Source organism: Engystomops pustulosus, chromosome 8, assembly GCF_040894005.1.
Source record: "Engystomops pustulosus chromosome 8, aEngPut4.maternal, whole genome shotgun sequence".
Taxonomy (NCBI): domain Eukaryota; kingdom Metazoa; phylum Chordata; class Amphibia; order Anura; family Leptodactylidae; genus Engystomops; species Engystomops pustulosus.
In genome coordinates, this window is record NC_092418.1 from 14,397,997 (window position 1) to 14,415,905 (window position 17,909).

The 17,909-nt window shown below is 47.7% G+C and overlaps 1 protein-coding gene across 4 annotated transcripts; it reads left to right on the forward strand.

The window, feature by feature from the left end:
• Positions 1–70: 70 nt before the first annotated feature.
• On the forward strand, positions 71–17,483 carry UBN1 (ubinuclein 1). Of its 4 annotated transcripts, none has more exons than XM_072119788.1 (18): positions 71–216; positions 1,704–2,118; positions 3,653–3,733; positions 3,882–3,974; positions 4,769–4,903; positions 9,695–9,780; positions 9,990–10,425; positions 10,505–10,575; positions 11,015–11,144; positions 11,481–11,599; positions 11,852–11,974; positions 12,046–12,189; positions 13,088–13,138; positions 13,365–13,407; positions 13,608–15,329; positions 15,408–15,648; positions 15,729–15,803; positions 16,570–17,483. In XM_072119788.1, exons 2-18 carry the CDS (start codon positions 1,888–1,890, stop codon positions 16,626–16,628), a joined length of 3,840 nt encoding a protein of 1,279 aa, XP_071975889.1. In that variant the 5' UTR covers positions 71–216; positions 1,704–1,887; the 3' UTR covers positions 16,629–17,483. The 4 variants fall into 4 exon arrangements, with proteins under 4 accessions (XP_071975889.1, XP_071975893.1, XP_071975892.1 ...); XM_072119791.1 differs by having other exon boundaries at positions 75–216; positions 1,856–2,118; XM_072119790.1 differs by lacking the exon at positions 71–216 and adding an exon at positions 451–500.
• The last annotated feature ends 426 nt before the right edge of the window (positions 17,484–17,909 follow it).

The following is a 17,909-nucleotide window of genomic DNA, read 5'->3' on the forward strand; positions in this document are numbered from 1 at the left end:
GCGACCACGTGACCCGCGCCGGGCGCTGACTGGCCAGACCGGCGTCACGTGGGGCCGCGTGCGGGCTGTCAGCGGTTGTTGTTGTTGTTTTTTTTTTCTTTCCTTGTCGTCACCCTGGATGGGGCAGTCACGTGACGCGCAGAGGGGGAGGGGGGTTTATTCTACCGCTTCACTGGAACACGTGACTGGATACCGAAGACCGGAGGAGCTTTGGAGGTGAGTGAAGCGGGGAGCGTTACCGGCCGGCGGGAGGTCAGAGATATGGGGCAGGAACTTCGGACTGCGAGCCGCGAGCACTTCCGGGTGGTCGGGTCAACCCCCATGAGTGGACACTTAGTGGGCTCTTCCTCTCCCCCCTGCTGAGGGGAATGGAGTGGCCCAAGGGTATAAAACACAGCGCAGTGACAGTTTCTCTTCAGTGTGCGGCGGGCAGTAGCCGTGGCGGGTGACAACCTGTGCTGCTGCCCTCTATGCAAGTGTCCAGGCCGGTCCTTAGAACGGTGAATGATGTGTGACAGGATATTGTCCCCTCAGTCACCTGTGCAGCCAATCACTGACCTCGGCTGGAACATAACACTGAGGCCGCTGATTGGCTGTAGTGTGACCCGGGTGTGTGGGCATTTTATCAGATCCCCCACTCATGACAACACAGTTATTTAAAGGGGGTGTCCAAAGTTATGATAAACCACTAAGGTTTTGTTAATGGGGTGAAGAAGAGGCGCCCCCTATGGGACACTCCATGCTAGAGACCACCTTCGCTTCCCACGGTGGTCGTTTGCCGGACCCTGACTGATGGCGTCCTGCACTCTGAGCCAACGTGATGCCGTCACCACTGCAGCGGCCGGGAGCCCCCTCTGTAACAGGGAGGGTTTGTAATACCTTTTTATTTCTAAAACCAGCAGCCTAACAAAGACCTTGTGTTCTCAATGTCAGAAAATCCCTTTAAATGGGACCTTTCCCCTCCTCACACACATGGGGGTGAAATGTCCTGCACCGGGGGCTGCTACACAGTTCCAGGGGCACTTTGAATTGACTGCAGAGATATCAGTCCTGGTATCTGACCGTTATAATCCTCTCCAGTGTCAGAGAGGAGGGGCTGGGAGGGGGGCGTGTATTATGCAAATCTTCTCTGACTAGTAGGAGATTAGAATAACACACACCCCCTACCGCAACACCATCTCCTCCTCTCTGACAGTGGAGAGGATTACAATGGCCAGATATCTTTAATGATTTCTCAGCATCCGTGGGGGCTACAGAGAAAATTCCAAGTGCTCCTAAGTCTGTGTAGTAGCCCCTATAGCATGGTCATCACCACTTGTGTGAGGTGGTTTCCGTTTTTGGCCTCATGCTGCGTGTTCCACCTTTGGGTGCATCCCAGATCTGCATTTCACCAGGAAGCCAAGGGGCTCATTCACAGATGGAGATTAAAATGTTAAATGATCAGCCTCGGAGAGTCCTCCAGTCCTGGCGGTCACAGGCGGAGGTCCTAATTATGGGGTTGTAGTAGGTGTGCAGGACTAGTCCTGTGACCCAGTAACACCAGTGCAATGCGGAGGAGACCTGCTGTGTTGGCGCCTCTATAGTAAAGTGACTGCTACTTTCTGATTCCGCAGTGTAGATAAGGGAGGAGACAGCCGTAGTCTGATGAAGGGGGAGGGGAGATGAGATCTCAGGCTTCTATATCTCTGATCATTTCCCTACAGGAAGCCCCTGCAGTCATGATTCAGGAGCCGAAGCTTCCAGCCCCCCATACCCACCCCTATAAATCCATCGGATAGAGGAGCTGCGTACAAAGAACGGAGCATCTCCCTAAGTCACCCTGAACTTTTCATTTTACTCCAATGGCGCTTATTAGGTGAATCCTAGTCCTTGATTTTGTGGGACACCATGGCTGAACCCCGGAGGGTACAGCTCTCCAGTGTTTCATCCAGTACGTCCCTACAACCTTCTTCTCCTAAGAAGCCGCGTATAGATGACCCCGACCCTGAGACATCAGTAGCCGCCACCGTCCGCATTGCGCTGACTCTCTTTGAGCCTGATCAGAAGAAATGCCCCGAGTTCTTCTATCCAGAACTGTTAAACAAACTGCAAGGAAACAACAAGAAACATCCAGAGAAGGTGAGAGAGAGGTCCATGCTACAGCAGAATAGTGAGAGCAGCTCCGAGGTGTAATACAGGATGTAACTCAGGATCAGTACAGGATAAGTAATGTCATGTATGTACACAGTGACTGCACCAGCAGCAGAATAGTGAGTGCAGCTCTGGAGTATAATACAGGATGTAACTCAGGATCAGTACAGGATAAGTAATGTCATGTATGTACACAGTGACTGCACCAGCAGCAGAATAGTGAGTGCAGCTCTGGGGTATAATACATGATGTAACTCAGGATCAGTACAGGATAAGTAATATCATGTATGTACACAGTGACTGCACCAGCAGCAGAATAGTGAGTGCAGCTCTGGAGTATAATACAGGATGTAACTCAGGATCAGTACAGGATAAGTAATGTCATGTATGTACACAGTGACTGCACCAGCAGCAGAATAGTGAGTGCAGCTCTGGGGTATAATACATGATGTAACTCAGGATCAGTACAGGATAAGTAATATCATGTATGTACACAGTGACTGCACCAGCAGCAGAATAGTGAGTGCAGCTCTGGAGTATAATACAGGATGTAACTCAGGATCAGTACAGGATAAGTAATGTTATGTATGTACACAGTGACTGCACCAGCAGCAGAATAGTGAGTGCAGCTCTGCAGTATAATACAGGATGTAACTAGGGATCAGTACAGGATAAGTAATGTCATGTATGTACACAGTGACTGCACCAGCAGCAGAATAGTGAGTGCAGCTCTGGAGTATAATACAGGATGTAACTCAGGATCAGTACAGGATAAGTAATGTCATGTATGTACACAGTGACTGCACCAGCAGCAGAATAGTGAGTGCAGCTCTGGGGTATAATACATGATGTAACTCAGGATCAGTACAGGATAAGTAATATCATGTATGTACACAGTGACTGCACCAGCAGCAGAATAGTAAGTGCAGCTCTGGAGTATAATACAGGATGTAACTCAGGATCAGTACAGGATAAGTAATGTCATGTATGTACACAGTGACTGCACCAGCAGCAGAATAGTGAGTGCAGCTCTGCAGTATAATACAGGATGTAACTAGGGATCAGTACAGGATAAGTAATGTCATGTATGTACACAGTGACTGCACCAGCAGCAGAATAGTGAGTGCAGCTCTGGAGTATAATACAGGATGTAACTCAGGATCAGTACAGGATAAGTAATGTCATGTATGTACACAGTGACTGCACCAGCAGCAGAATAGTGGGTGCAGCTCTAGGGTATAATACAGGATGTAACTCAGGATCAGTACAGGATAAGTAATGTCATGTATGTACACAGTGACTGCACCAGCAGCAGAATAGTGAGTGCAGCTCTGGGGTATAATACAGGATGTAACTCAGGATCAGTACAGGATAAGTAATGTCATGTATGTACACAGTGACTGCACCAGCAGCAGAATAGTGAGTGCAGCTCTGGGGTATAATACAGGATGTAACTCAGGATCAGTACGGGATACATATAGTATAGTTCTGCTTACTCTTTGTTTGTTTTTGATTTTTTTAGAAACCGTTGGATCCTTTTAACACTGATGAAGCAGAGAGAAAGGAAGTTGAAGCTTTGTCCAAGAGGTTGGAGGAGAAATATGTAAGTGTGTGTGATCCCCGCCAGTGTCTGTAACGCTGTGTGTGGCGCTGGGACCTGGGGCTGCTGTATCTGAGGATCAGCCGGACTGTCCTGGGTTATACATCCCGTGTCTGGGACCTCACAGCATTAACCCCTTGTATTTCTCCAGGGTAAGAAGCGGCGCAGGGACCGCATGCAGGATCTGGTTGACATGGGCTACGGGTACGACGAGTCTGACTCTTTCATCGACAACTCCGAGGCGGTAAGACAAGAGGAAAGTCTGAGATCCTTCCAAATGTTTGCCAGATCCTGCAGTGTCTGTATGTGACCACATAGGCGACACTTTCCTGCTGCACCTATATAATCTGTTACTATGTGCCGGGATGTACATATATTATGTATGAGATGCCAGAATAGCAATTCCTATGAGCTCCCCTGAACACCTGCACAGATTCTGCTGTTTCCGTCTCGAGGTCCCTGAACACTTGTATCCATGTTCTCCTGCGGGAATGACGATGCTATAATTACTATGGAATCTTAATCCGTCCCCGGAGATGTGATGAGCATTGCACATATAGATAGTGACCCCGCTTAGGTACAATTAAAGGGGATGTGTCAACAGATGTGACCCTGCAAACACTGCTAGGTACTGTCCCTGGAGAGATGTGTGATCAGACCTTAGTGTCTGTTGCTAGTAGCAGCAGGATTGTGATATATGGATTTATATTGAAGTATTTTAGCTGGGGGTCGTGTCCTCACACTGCTGTGCTCTGTGCATGGATCTGCTGTAATGACTGATGCCTGTGCTATTGAATGATAGTCCTGCTGCTTTTACTGAATGGACCGTGGAGCAGTTCAGTGCAGAGAGACTCGATGGCCTCTCGATGTTATAGTAATTAGTGTGTCATTGAGGGGTTAATGGTGGGGAAATGTGACCGAAAAAGAAAGGAACTGACGCTGGATACAGAAGACGGAGCAGGGTAAGTATCACTCAAAGGGGATGCACCAAGGGGTCTTTAATTGATTTCTTTCCCTCTCCCCCTATTTCTCCTTCAGTACGATGAGCTTGTTCCGGCCTCCCTCACCACGAAGTACGGAGGATTTTATATCAACTCGGGAACGCTGCAATTCAGACAAGCGTCAGATACTGAAGACGAATCTGTCAAAGGGAAGAAAAAGAAATCTCCCAAGGTAATACTGGTCTCTGTATCAAGATATGCCTCAAGTCTATATACATTACCCAGAGCCGCACTCACTATTCTGCTGCTGGTGCAGTCACTGTGTACATACATGACATTACTTATCCTGTACTGATCCTGAGTTACATCCTGTATTATACCCCAGAGCTGCACTCACTATTCTGCTGCTGGTACAGTCACTGTGTACATACATGACATTACTTATCCTGTACTGATCCTGAGTTACATCCTGTATTATATTCCAGAGCTGCACTCACTATTCTGCTGCTGGTGCAGTCACTGTGTACATACATGACATTACTTATCCTGTACTGATCCTGAGTTACATCTTGTATTATACCCCAGAGCTGCACTCACTATTCTGCTGCTGGTACAGTCACTGTGTACATACATGACATTACTTATCCTGTACTGATCCTGAGTTACATCCTGTATTATATTCCAGAGCTGCACTCACTATTCTGCTGCTGGTGCAGTCACTGTGTACATACATGACATTACTTATCCTGTACTGATCCTGAGTTACATCTTGTATTATACCCCAGAGCTGCACTCACTATTCTGCTGCTGGTGCAGTCACTGTGTACATACATGACATTACTTATCCTGTACTGATCCTGGGTTACATCCTGTATTATACCCCAGAGCTGCACTCACTATTCTGCTGCTGGTACAGTCACTGTGTACATACATGACATTACTTATCCTGTACTGATCCTGAGTTACATCCTGTATTATATTCCAGAGCTGCACTCACTATTCTGCTGCTGGTGCAGTCACTGTGTACATACATGACATTACTTATCCTGTACTGATCCTGAGTTACATCTTGTATTATACCCCAGAGCTGCACTCACTATTCTGCTGCTGGTGCAGTCACTGTGTACATACATGACATTACTTATCCTGTACTGATCCTGAGTTACATCCTGTATTATACTCCAGAGCTGCACTCATTATTCTGCTGCTGGTGCAGTCACTGTGTACATACATGACATTACTTATCCTGTACTGATCCTGAGTTACATCCTGTATTATACCCCAGAGCTGTACTCACTATTCTGCTGCTGGTGCAGTCACTGTGTACATACATGACATTACTTATCCTGTACTGATCCTGAGTTACATCCTGTATTATACCGCAGAGCTGCACTCACTATTCTGCTGCTGGTGCAGTCACTGTGTACATACATGACATTACTTATCCTGTACTGATCCTGAGTTACATCCTGTATTATATTCCAGAGCTGCACTCACTATTCTGCTGCTGGTGCAGTCACTGTGTACATACATGACATTACTTATCCTGTACTGATCCTGAGTTACATCTTGTATTATACCCCAGAGCTGCACTCACTATTCTGCTGCTGGTGCAGTCACTGTGTACATACATGACATTACTTATCCTGTACTGATCCTGAGTTACATCCTGTATTATACTCCAGAGCTGCACTCATTATTCTGCTGCTGGTGCAGTCACTGTGTACATACATGACATTACTTATCCTGTACTGATCCTGAGTTACATCCTGTATTATACCCCAGAGCTGTACTCACTATTCTGCTGCTGGTGCAGTCACTGTGTACATACATGACATTACTTATCCTGTACTGATCCTGAGTTACATCCTGTATTATACCGCAGAGCTGCACTCACTATTCTGCTGCTGGTGCAGTCACTGTGTACATACATGACATTACTTATCCTGTACTGATCCTGAGTTACATCCTGTATTATACTCCAGAGCTGCACTCACTATTCTGCTGCTGGTGCAGTCACTGTGTACATACATGACATTACTTATCCTGTACTGATCCTGAGTTACATCCTGTATTATACTCCAGAGCTGCACTCACTATTCTGCTGCTGGTGCAGTCACTGTGTACATACATGAGATTACTTATCCTGTACTGATCCTGAGTTATATCCTGTATTATACCCCAGGGCTGCACTCACTATTCTGCTGGTGCAGTCACTGTGTACATACATGACATTATTTATACTGTACTGATCCTGAGTTACATCCTGTATTATACTCCAGAGCTGCACTCACTATTCTGCTGCTGGTGCTGTCACTGTGCACATGCATGACATTACTTATCCTGTACTGATCCTGAGTTACATCCTGTATTATACCCCAGAGCTGCACTCACTATTCTGATGCTGGTGCAGTCACTGAGTACATACATGACATTACTTATCCTGTACTGATCCTGAGTTACATCCTGTATTATACCCCAGAGCTGCACTCACTATTCTGCTGCTGGTGCAGTCACTGTGTACATACATGACATTACTTATCCTGTACTGATCCTGAGTTACATCCTGTATCATACTCCAGAGCTGCACTCACTATTCTGCTGCTGGTGCAGTCACTGTGTACATACATGACATTACTTATCCTGTACTGATCCTGAGTTACATCCTGTATTATACCCCAGAGCTGCACTCACTATTCTGCTGCTGGTGCAGTCACTGTGTACATACATGACATTACTTATCCTGTACTGATCCTGAGTTACATCCTGTATTATACTCCAGAGCTGCACTCACTATTCTGCTGCTGGTGCAGTCACTGTATACATACATGACATTACTTATCCTGTACTGATCCTGAGTTACATCCTGTATTATACTCCAGAGCTGCACTCACTATTCTGCTGCTGGTGCAGTCACTGTGTACATACATGACATTACTTATCCTGTACTGATCCTGAGTTACATCCTGTATTATACTCCAGAGCTGCACTCACTATTCTGCTGCTGGTGCAGTCACTGTGTACATACATGAGATTACTTATCCTGTACTGATCCTGAGTTATATCCTGTATTATACCCCAGGGCTGCACTCACTATTCTGCTGGTGCAGTCACTGTGTACATACATGACATTACTTATCCTGTACTGATCCTGAGTTACATCCTGTATTATACTCCAGAGCTGCACTCACTATTCTGCTGCTGGTGCAGTCACTGTGTACATACATGACATTACTTATCCTGTACTGATCCTGAGTTACATCCTGTATTATACCCAGAGCTGCACTCACTATTCTGCTGCTGGTGCAGTCACTGTGTACATACATGACATTACTTATCCTGTACTGATCCTGAGTTACATCCTGTATTATACTCCAGAGCTGCACTCACTATTCTGCTGCTGGTGCAGTCACTGTGTACATACATGACATTATTTATACTGTACTGATCCTGAGTTACATCCTGTATTATACTCCAGAGCTGCACTCACTATTCTGCTGCTGGTGCAGTCACTGTGCACATGCATGACATTACTTATCCTGTACTGATCCTGAGTTACATCCTGTATTATACCCCAGAGCTGCACTCACTATTCTGCTGCTGGTGCAGTCACTGTGTACATACATGACATTACTTATCCTGTACTGATCCTGAGTTACATCCTGTATTATACTCCAGAGCTGCACTCACTATTCTGCTGCTGGTGCAGTCACTGTGCACATGCATGACATTACTTATCCTGTACTGATCCTGAGTTACATCCTGTATTATACCCCAGAGCTGCACTCACTATTCTGCTGCTGGTGCAGTCACTGTGTACATACATGACATTACTTATCCTGTACTGATCCTGAGTTACATCCTGTATTATACTCCAGAGCTGCACTCACTATTCTGCTGCTGGTGCAGTCACTGTGTACATACATGACATTACTTATCCTGTACTGATCCTGAGTTACATCCTGTATTATACTCCAGAGCTGCACTCACTATTCTGCTGCTGGTGCAGTCACTGTGTACATACATGACATTACTTATCCTGTACTGATCCTGAGTTACATCCTGTATTATACTCCAGAGCTGCACTCACTATTCTGCTGCTGGTGCAGTCACTGTACATACATGACATTACTTATCCTGTACTGATCCTGAGTTACATCCTGTATTATACTCCAGAGCTGCTCTCACTATTCTGCTGCTGGTGCAGTCACTGGGTACATACATGACATTACTTATCCTGTACTGATCCTGAGTTACATCCTGTATTATACTCCAGAGCTGCACTCACTATTCTGCTGCTGGTGCAGTCACTGTGTACATACATGACATTACTTATCCTGTACTGATCCTGAGTTACATCCTGTATTATACTCCAGAGCTGCACTCACTATTCTGCTGCTGGTGCAGTCACTGTGTACATACATGTCATTACTTATCCTGTACTGATCCTGAGTTATATCCTGTATTATACTCCAGAGCTGCACTCACTATTCTGCTGCTGCTGCAGTCACTGTGTACATACATGACATTACTTATCCTGTACTGATCCTGAGTTACATCCTGTATTATACCCCAGAGCTGCACTCACTATCTGCTGCTGGTGCAGTCACTATGTACATACATGGCATTACTTATCCTGTACTGATCCTGAGTTACATCCTGTATTATACTCCAGAGCTGCTCTCACTATTCTGCTGCTGGTGCAGTCACTGTGTACATACATGACATTACTTATCCTGTACTGATCCTGAGTTACATCCTGCATTATACTCCAGAGCTGCACTCACTATTCTGCTGCTGGTGCAGTCACTGTGTACATACATGACATTACTTATCCTGTACTGATCCTGAGTTACATCCTGTATTATACCCCAGAGCTGCACTCACTATTCTGCTGCTGCTGCAGTGACTGTGTACATACATTACGCTGAGTCCTGTTTTATTTAGGTCACCCTATCTAGGGGACAGTTGCTAATCATTAAGAGGTCCTAAAAGTAACTTAACCCATCATATTTATTTCCAGAAAATAAAGGAAAGAGGAGATAAAGTTAAGAGACCTAATCGAGAGGATGAGAAAAAGAGCAAGAAAAGCAAATATTCCAAATTGGGGTAAGACGTCTGATGTGTTGACACATTTTTATTACCTTGGAGGGCAGCACAGCCCCTGGGGGTCCTCAGTATCAACACTACAGTCCAATTGTTGCCCTGTAGGGATGATACATTGTGTCCCCCATGCCTGTGTCTCTCCTTGGAGAGCGTTCAGGTTGTGTGGACGTTGCTCCCAGTATATCTGCCTGCTGACTGTCTCCACCTTTCAGTATCACAGCCCTGAACGGCACCAAGGACAAGAAGAAGAAGAAAATGCTGATGGCCAATCTGCAGGAGATGCTGGCGAGATTCGAAAAGGATAAGAAGGATTTTGAGAAATGGACGCCTCCAGTCACCGCTGCCCCGACCAGCATCACTACACCCAAAACATCTTCATCCTCCTCCCCGGCCCTGCCCCCACCACCCCCACGAGAGGCTGAGCCAGCACCAGACCCCTTACTGTCCACCATAGAGAGCAAGCGTCTCCCAGCCTCCAGTGCTATGGACTCCATGACTGAGAAACAAGTGAGAAACCTGGAGACGCCTCCTGAGAAACGGAGCGTCGCTCACCCAGGCGAAGCTGGGAAGGAGGCGTTTAAGAAACAACAAGCTGCCCCAGAAGGGCTGCCGCCTGCACTGGAGAATAAGATTAAGGAGCTCGCAAAGGTATGAGATGGTCCTGCACAATGAAGTCAGCACAACACATTATAGCAATGCCTTATATCTAACGCTTGTTATGTTGCAGTGGGCACAGACCCCCGACGGTGAGAAGAAGTTCAAGTGTTTCTCTCCGGAAATAAACCCGTCTCTGTTAGAGTGAGTATTATGGGTTGTCATATGCAGAGCGAGACCACTGATATGTATAACAATAATAATCAGACAAGACAAGAGTACAATAAAAACACTAAAAGGGTAAAACAATGGTATGTACCCAGCTCTCACGGGTCCAGGAACGACCCATACTGCCCACCAATACAATATACTGAAATGTCAGAAACTTACAAAGTAAAGCAGACAAGTACACAATAACCTATAGTAAACAAGTATGTATGAAGGTGTAAAACACCTGCCCCCAGCTAAATCAACCGCATAAAAACGAATGTTCAGGGTAATGGAGGTGGACAGAGAGCCTTGAGGGTAGAGAACCCCACACGTATCGGCACTGCAGGGTGACTTCCTCAGGGGTTGTCTAGTTTTCTCCTCTGTTTCTGTCTCTGCGGCTTGGGCTCTAATGTCCCTCTTCTCTCTCTGGAAGCATTTACTTGCAGTGTCGGGACCTGAGCTCCGGCCTTCGCTCCTCTGTGTTCAGCCACCTCTCCTCCGTCCTCCCCTGTAGCAAGGATCTGCTGGTGAGGTGGTCCACTCGCCTCTACTTACAGAAGAAGGTAGGTAACCAGAGGGTATTAGGCTTTGCTGTGTGCATTTTGCATTCTGCATATTTTTTAAGATCTCTGCTAGATGTCAGTAAACATACTGACTGATATGGTGCTGGCGTCCAGGACATAGCAGGGATTTGTGCTCAACCATAAGCTATAGACGGCCACAGTCCATGTGTCGGACAGTGGGTGTCCCAGCTCCTGAATAGAATGTTTGCATTTACTGACAGCAAGCAGAGATCTTGAAAGATGAACAAATAGTTTGGAGAAATGTTGTTGAGTGTCCCTGTGCTCACCGTGTGGGATCTGTGAGATGGTGGAATAATTCCTTACATTACTCTGCAGGGTGAAAGGTTGCGGGAGCCATTACGGAAGCTGAAGGAGGCGGTGGCGAAGGCCATGCCAGAGCAGATCACCGTTTACCACGCAGAATTAAAGGTCTACAACGAAGCCAAATATGCCAAGTAAGAGCCGCGCCATCTTCTGTGCTCCCAGCCAATGGAGCCCTGTAGTTCTACAGCTTGCGTCTCATCATAATGTACTGGAGCGAGGCATGCTGGGAGTTGTAGTCTTACAAAACAATAGAGTTTGAAGCTAAATTGCACAAATGGTTCTGATAAGTCCTGGGTGTCCGGTGCCTATGAAAAAAATGAGAGATTCAATGTTGGGGATTTTATCTATAACGTACAATACAATATGTGTCTTCTATCTGTCAGGATCTTGTCTGAAGACAAGGAGAAGGAACAGAAGATGGCATCCGAGGAGGAGGAGGACGAGGACAAGGGGAGCAAGAAAGCGCCCGGACCCCGCAAGAAGTTCCAGTGGACAGAGGAGATCAGGTGAGGGGTCTGTGCCCGCATGGACCATGCCCTGTGCCCTGTCTGTGCCCTTACCCGCTGTGTCTCTGCAGGCAGCTGCTGTGCCAGCTCGTGAGGATGAAGGTGGACCTCTATGAGCCCGAGGGGATTGGCATGTCCAGCCTGGAAGATTATTTAAAAACCTTCCTGGATGAGGAGGTCAAACACCTGTGGCCCCGCGGATGGATGCAGGCGAGGTATGTGCTGGGAATCCCAGCTTTTCCACACGTTTATCCATTCTGAACTGGTTCCTGGAAAGCTGAGTGTTATAGCGACTGAGATAGTGCTCGTCACCCAGCTTTCCAGGAAGGAGTCTAATCATTTTAATAACTTGACTAAAAGCCTGGTCTACTGTTAGAAAGTACAGTGGAAAACTGTACAACCTTTCATTTCTCAAAGAACATCAATAACTTGCTGTGTCAGTTCTTCTGTATTCTAGAACTCTGCTTGCTGTCCTTCTGTAGGAAGCTCCATTGTTTTCTTCATGTGAATAAACAGCACTCCCAGGTCATGTGATGTCACACAAGTGCATGGCTCATTATAACACACAGCTTTGATTACTCTGTAGTATAACGAGCCGTGCACCTGTGTGACATCACATGACCAGGGATGTAACGAGGAGTGCACCCGTGTGACATCACATGAACAGGGATATAAGGAGCCGTGCACCTGTGTGACATCACATGACCAGGGATGTAACGAGGACTGCACCCGTGTGACATCACATGACCAGGGATATAACGAGCCGTGCACCTGTGTGACATCACATGACCAGGGATGTAATGAGGAGTGCACCTGTGTGACATCACATGACCAGGAACTAGTACTTCACAGGAAATAAACAATGAAACTTCCTATAGAATGACAGCAAGCAGAGATCTAAAAAAACTGAGAAATTGATACAAAAAGTATCAAATGCGTAAATTGTAGAAATTTTCATTACACAAATAATATAATTTACTTGCCGTTAGCGGACAACTCCTTTACAAACAATGATTTGTGGAATTAAAGCTACTGTTCGATAGTATGGGGGGGGGGGGGATAAGCTTGGTGCTCAGTATGTTATACTCCTCACATCCTCTTTGTCATTTGCAGGACGCTCTTTAAGGAGAGCAGACGTCTGTACCCCCAGCTCAGCTCCCTGATGTGAGTATACATTAGCTGGGGTCCATGTGCAGTTTTGGCATAACAATCTGCTTGCTGTCAGTAAATGGAAACGCTCTTCTATCCAGAAACTGGAACTCAACCTAGTTCTGCTGGGCATATGTTACACTATCAGACCAGACCCCAAGTTCTCAAGTGGAGTTGGGCTTTTGTTCTGTCTACTTATCTATCTTCTTATTATTTGATCTTCGCTGTTTTTCTTTTCCAGGTCAAAGAACAAAACCACCACTCCTCCAAAAATAAAAGGAAAGGTAACGTGATCCTTTGTTATTTATTGTAGATTAGTACTCAATGCAAGATCCCCCATCCATGACCATCCACCTCCTTACCAGGAGATTCTACACCTTCACCTTATACACCCGTCCAGCATGTGGCGCTCTTCACATAGATGTCACATGACAGAGGCTGCATGCCCTCCCTTATGGTCACGTCGTCTCTTCTCCTCTTGTAGGAATCCACTGGTAAACCTGACAAGAACATTCCCAGCTCTTCTGTGGAGAGTCGAGGATCTGCGTCGGCCAGGGACAGTCCTTCCTCCGTGGTGTCTTCTCACACTCAGGACAACTCGCTGGACGGGGATCTGATCCATAACCCTCCCTCGCTGGACGGTGTTTCCGAGCACCTGTCAGCCCTCTCTGCCAGGACCTCTGGTTTGGTCTTTGAATATCCCAACCCCTCAAAATCTGTGTCTGAGAAAGCGGCCGGGGTTGAGGAGAAGAAGAAGCCTTTCACCACAGTTTCCGTTGTCTCTGTGACTTCACAGCCGGCAACTCGTCCAATTATACATAAGAAGTTTACAGTTTCAGGTTCAGAAAAGAAGATGCCACCTCCTGTGCCCAGTTCAAAACCCTCACCTGATGCCCAGCAGAAGCCACTGTCTCAGCACCAGCCTGGGTCAGCAAGGCAGATGTCTCCACATCAACCCGGACCAGCAAAGCAAATTACTCCGCACCAGCCTGGACCAGCAAAGCAAATTACTCCGCACCAGCCTGGACCAGCAAAGCAAATTACTCCGCACCAACCTGGACCAGGAAAGCAGATGTCTCCACATCAACCCGGACCAGCAAAGCAAATTACTCCACACCCACCTGGACCAACAAAGGCGGTGTCTCCTCATCAACCTGGACCAGCAAAGCCGGTGTCTCCACATCAACCTGGACCAGCAAAGCCGGTGTCTCCACATCAACCCGGACCAGGAAAGCAAATTACTCCGCACCAACCTGGGCCAATAAAGCAGATGTCTCCACATCAACCCGGACCAATAAAGCAGATGTCTCCACATCAACCCGGACCAATAAAGCAGATGTCTCCACATCAACCCGGACCAATAAAGCAGATGTCTCCACATCAACCCGGACCAATAAAGCAGATGTCTCTAAACCAACCTGGGCCAGCAAAGCAAATTACTCCGCACCAAGCTGGGCCAGCAAAGCAGGTGTCTCCGCACCAAGCTGGGCCAGCAAAGCAGGTGTCTCCGCACCAAGCTGGGCCAGCAAAGCAAATGTCTCCGCACCAAGCTGGGCCAGCAAAGCAAATGTCTCCGCACCAAGCTGGGCCAGCAAAGCAAATGTCTATGCACCAACCAGGACAAACCAAGTCGCTGTCTCCGCACCAGCCTGGACAAGTAAAGCAGATATCTATGCAGCAACCTGGACCAGTAAAGACTCCACCTGCAAACCCATCTCTGCAGCCCTCAGTAAGTCTCTACCAAATAAGCAACAAGGGGAGTTATACCCATCCTACCCAGGGTGGAGGGGCCAAGGTCGCTGCACCTTCACAGCAGCCCCTGGCACCTCAGACCAAACCTATAAGACCCCAGGGCATCCCTCCATCTCCTGCAACTAGTCACAAGCCCATAGGTCCCACAGGATTCATAGTCCGACACTTGAGTAGTCCCGGTACTGCTGGAGTTCAGGTATACAGAGGACCCGTGAGCAGGCCGCCCGCTCCGCAGCATGTGAATCCCAGTGGGCAGGCTTCTCCTGTGACTCCGAACCAGTCCTCTTCATCCACCAGTCGTAATCCCAACACCGTCTCTACCAAAAAGCCTAACCCTCCCCAGAAACTAACCCTGATGGCTCCTCAGAACTCCGGAGGAGGGACGCAAGGAGTGGCCAAGCTGCTGACATCGTCCATGGCGGGCGGAGGAGGGAATGCATCGGCTAACCTTAATGTAAGTAACACCGTGTGAGTCGGTGGATCCCCCCCTATGTATGTGATGTTTGATGCTCCCTTTCGGTTTCCTTTGCAGAAGGGTAATGCAGCTCCCGGATTGCTTGGACCCGCCCCGCTGACTATCATTACCCCATCGTACAAACCAAACGGAGGGAAGATGTCGTCTCCGGCTTCCCTGAATCTTCTCTCCCCTATCAGCACCATTCCTCTGCGTGTTGTGTCCATCACCACTGAGCCTTCCCCAAAAGCTGGAGCTTCAAAAGACGCCATTGTCACCGGGCCGGCCCCGGGCACCTTCAACCATGGGCTACCAAGGAGTAAGTGCACATGTAAGACCTTGTCATGATGTCATCCAGTGGCAGAAAGGTCTCTGACTCTGTGCCCTCTCTGTGTGCAGATATCCTGGGTGGTCTCCACACCAGTACCATTCCTCACCCAGCCTTGTCTGGATCCTTGCAGCCGGCACAGACAGGTACAATGGGGTGGGCCGCTCGTCAGCTTGTCCCTACAGTACAGCTCCTGTACATATATGGGAGATGTTAAACCTTTATCATATGGGTAGGATGGGACTCCATCATGCTCTAATACTCTTGCAGTACCACTCGTCACCTCCTAGGGGCAGTCCTGCGCCATGCAGCAATATTGTCACAATTCTTATATATCGTTATGGTGTTATAATGTCTGGGTTCACTCTGGTAGATGAATAGGATGCAGCGGGAGGAGAGACACGGCACAACACGGAAGGATAAATGGGGTATTAAAGGAAATCTTCCATCAACATCCATCTTGATAAACCAGGGGCTTGTAGATCCAGGCACTTGTTATCCGATGCCTCCTTGTTTCTAAAATCAACTTTTAAAATTATGCTAACGGGGACATGACCGGAGCCACTTCATGCTTCAGATTCACAGGCTGTTACACTGCATCCCCCGTTTGCTCCCTCCCTTCCTCATGTGAAGCTACAGCATGGAGGGTTTTTTGTAAGGCACTTCAGGCTCCTTAGTGTCATTTTAAAAGTTGATTTTAGAAGGACGGAGGCCGTGGATAACAAATATAAGAAGATGCCACAGTCCCGGTGCCTGTGAGTAATGTCCCTGGTTTATCAGGATGGATTTGTTGGTGTTGGGGCTGCACTAGGGGGTTAGTCGGATCCCTGCTGGTGGGATTTCTTCTGTTGGGGGGATTTTGCATTATACTGTAAGGACCCTTGACCAAGCAGTTCTCTTTCTGTCTGACAGATGGCGCTCACAGTTCTGCACCCACCCAGGTGAGATCCAGCCGACCCAACAACCCCTGAGGACCCGGAGGGGCGACCGGACCAGCAGGACGTTGCGGTCAGTCTCTCCTACACGGCTCACACTTGTTCCCTACCCCTCTGCTGCGGACGTCGGTGACTTTTATATTTGTATAAATGATAAAAAGCAGATGTATCCCGGCCTCTGCTTCTTTTCTATACGTTTCTATGGCGGAGGCCGGCACTGGGGTGTGGACAGTAAGTCCTGGTAGGTGGACATCTCTCCCATCGCCCTCCGCCGGGGGTCCTCGCAGTGTATCCCGCTACATTATTCTCTGGATGAATACAACTACGGCAGTTACACGGAGCAAAGGATTATGGGAGGAGGCAGAACAAAGTCTTCCATGTCGTGACAATCCATGAGGTTGGGGGGGACGCCCCGGGATGTTATGCACTACATGGTCGCCACCAAGAGGCACCGACAAAAACTCTGGATTTGTTTCTTTTAATATTTGACTATTATGTAAATTACCAGATTGTGGCAGGAGGCGGGGCTTCAGTTTTGATGACATGTCTGTGAGCGCATGCGCAGGTGAGGCCGGGGCCAGGTTCCTTGCACTAGTTTTGTAGCGTCCGGCTGAGGTGTCTGCTCCGTGCAGTGGTGTGGTGGTGGCTCCGCACGTTTTTATAGCGATTTGATAGTAGATTTTGATATTTGGTCTGATGTAGGGTGCGCCAGGGCTTGTCGCTGCTGTGCAGTTTTTAGGGGGGGGGGGGGGGGGGTGTAAGCCTCAATGTAGAAATGAGAAGCAGAAATCTTAAGGGTTAAAATAAGAAATGTGAACAGTTTTGTACTATAATTGGACTTTGTTGACATGATTCTACTGAATCCCTTTAATATTAAAGATTCTCTTTAGGGTTCTTGGGTTTTATGGGTTCTTCACGGATGTTATTTTGTAAAATTAGGAAACTATTCAAGAGTTTATAATCCACCTCCGTGTATTTTTGAAAACATCTGATTACTAATGTCTGTGGAGAGAAGAGATGATCACACGACTGCTGCCCAGCGCCTTCTCTCCTCCACTGCAGACAGGGCAGGTGATCACACGACTGCTGCCCGGCGCCTTCTCTCCTCCACTGCAGACAGGGCAGGTGATCACATGACTGCTGCCCAGCACCTTCTCTCCTCCACTGCAGACAGGGCAGGTGATCACATGACTGCTGCACAGCGTCGTCTCTCCTCCACTGCAGACAGGGCAGGTGATCACATGACTGCTGCACAGCGTCGTCTCTCCTCCACTGCAGACAGGGCAGGTGATCACACGACTGCTGCCCGGCGCCTTC

What these genes read in the sequence shown, in the direction of transcription:
- UBN1 (XM_072119788.1), top strand. Translation starts at nt 1,888, where the DNA reads ATGGCTGAACCCCGGAGGGTACAGCTCTCCAGTGTTTCATCCAGTACG. An exon ending in AGAAAAAGAAATCTCCCAAG is followed by an intron (nt 4,904 to 9,694) that starts GTAATACTGGTC and finishes ATTTATTTCCAG; the next exon opens with AAAATAAAGGAAAGAGGAGA. An exon ending in CCCCAGCTCAGCTCCCTGAT is followed by an intron (nt 13,139 to 13,364) that starts GTGAGTATACAT and finishes TTTCTTTTCCAG; the next exon opens with GTCAAAGAACAAAACCACCA.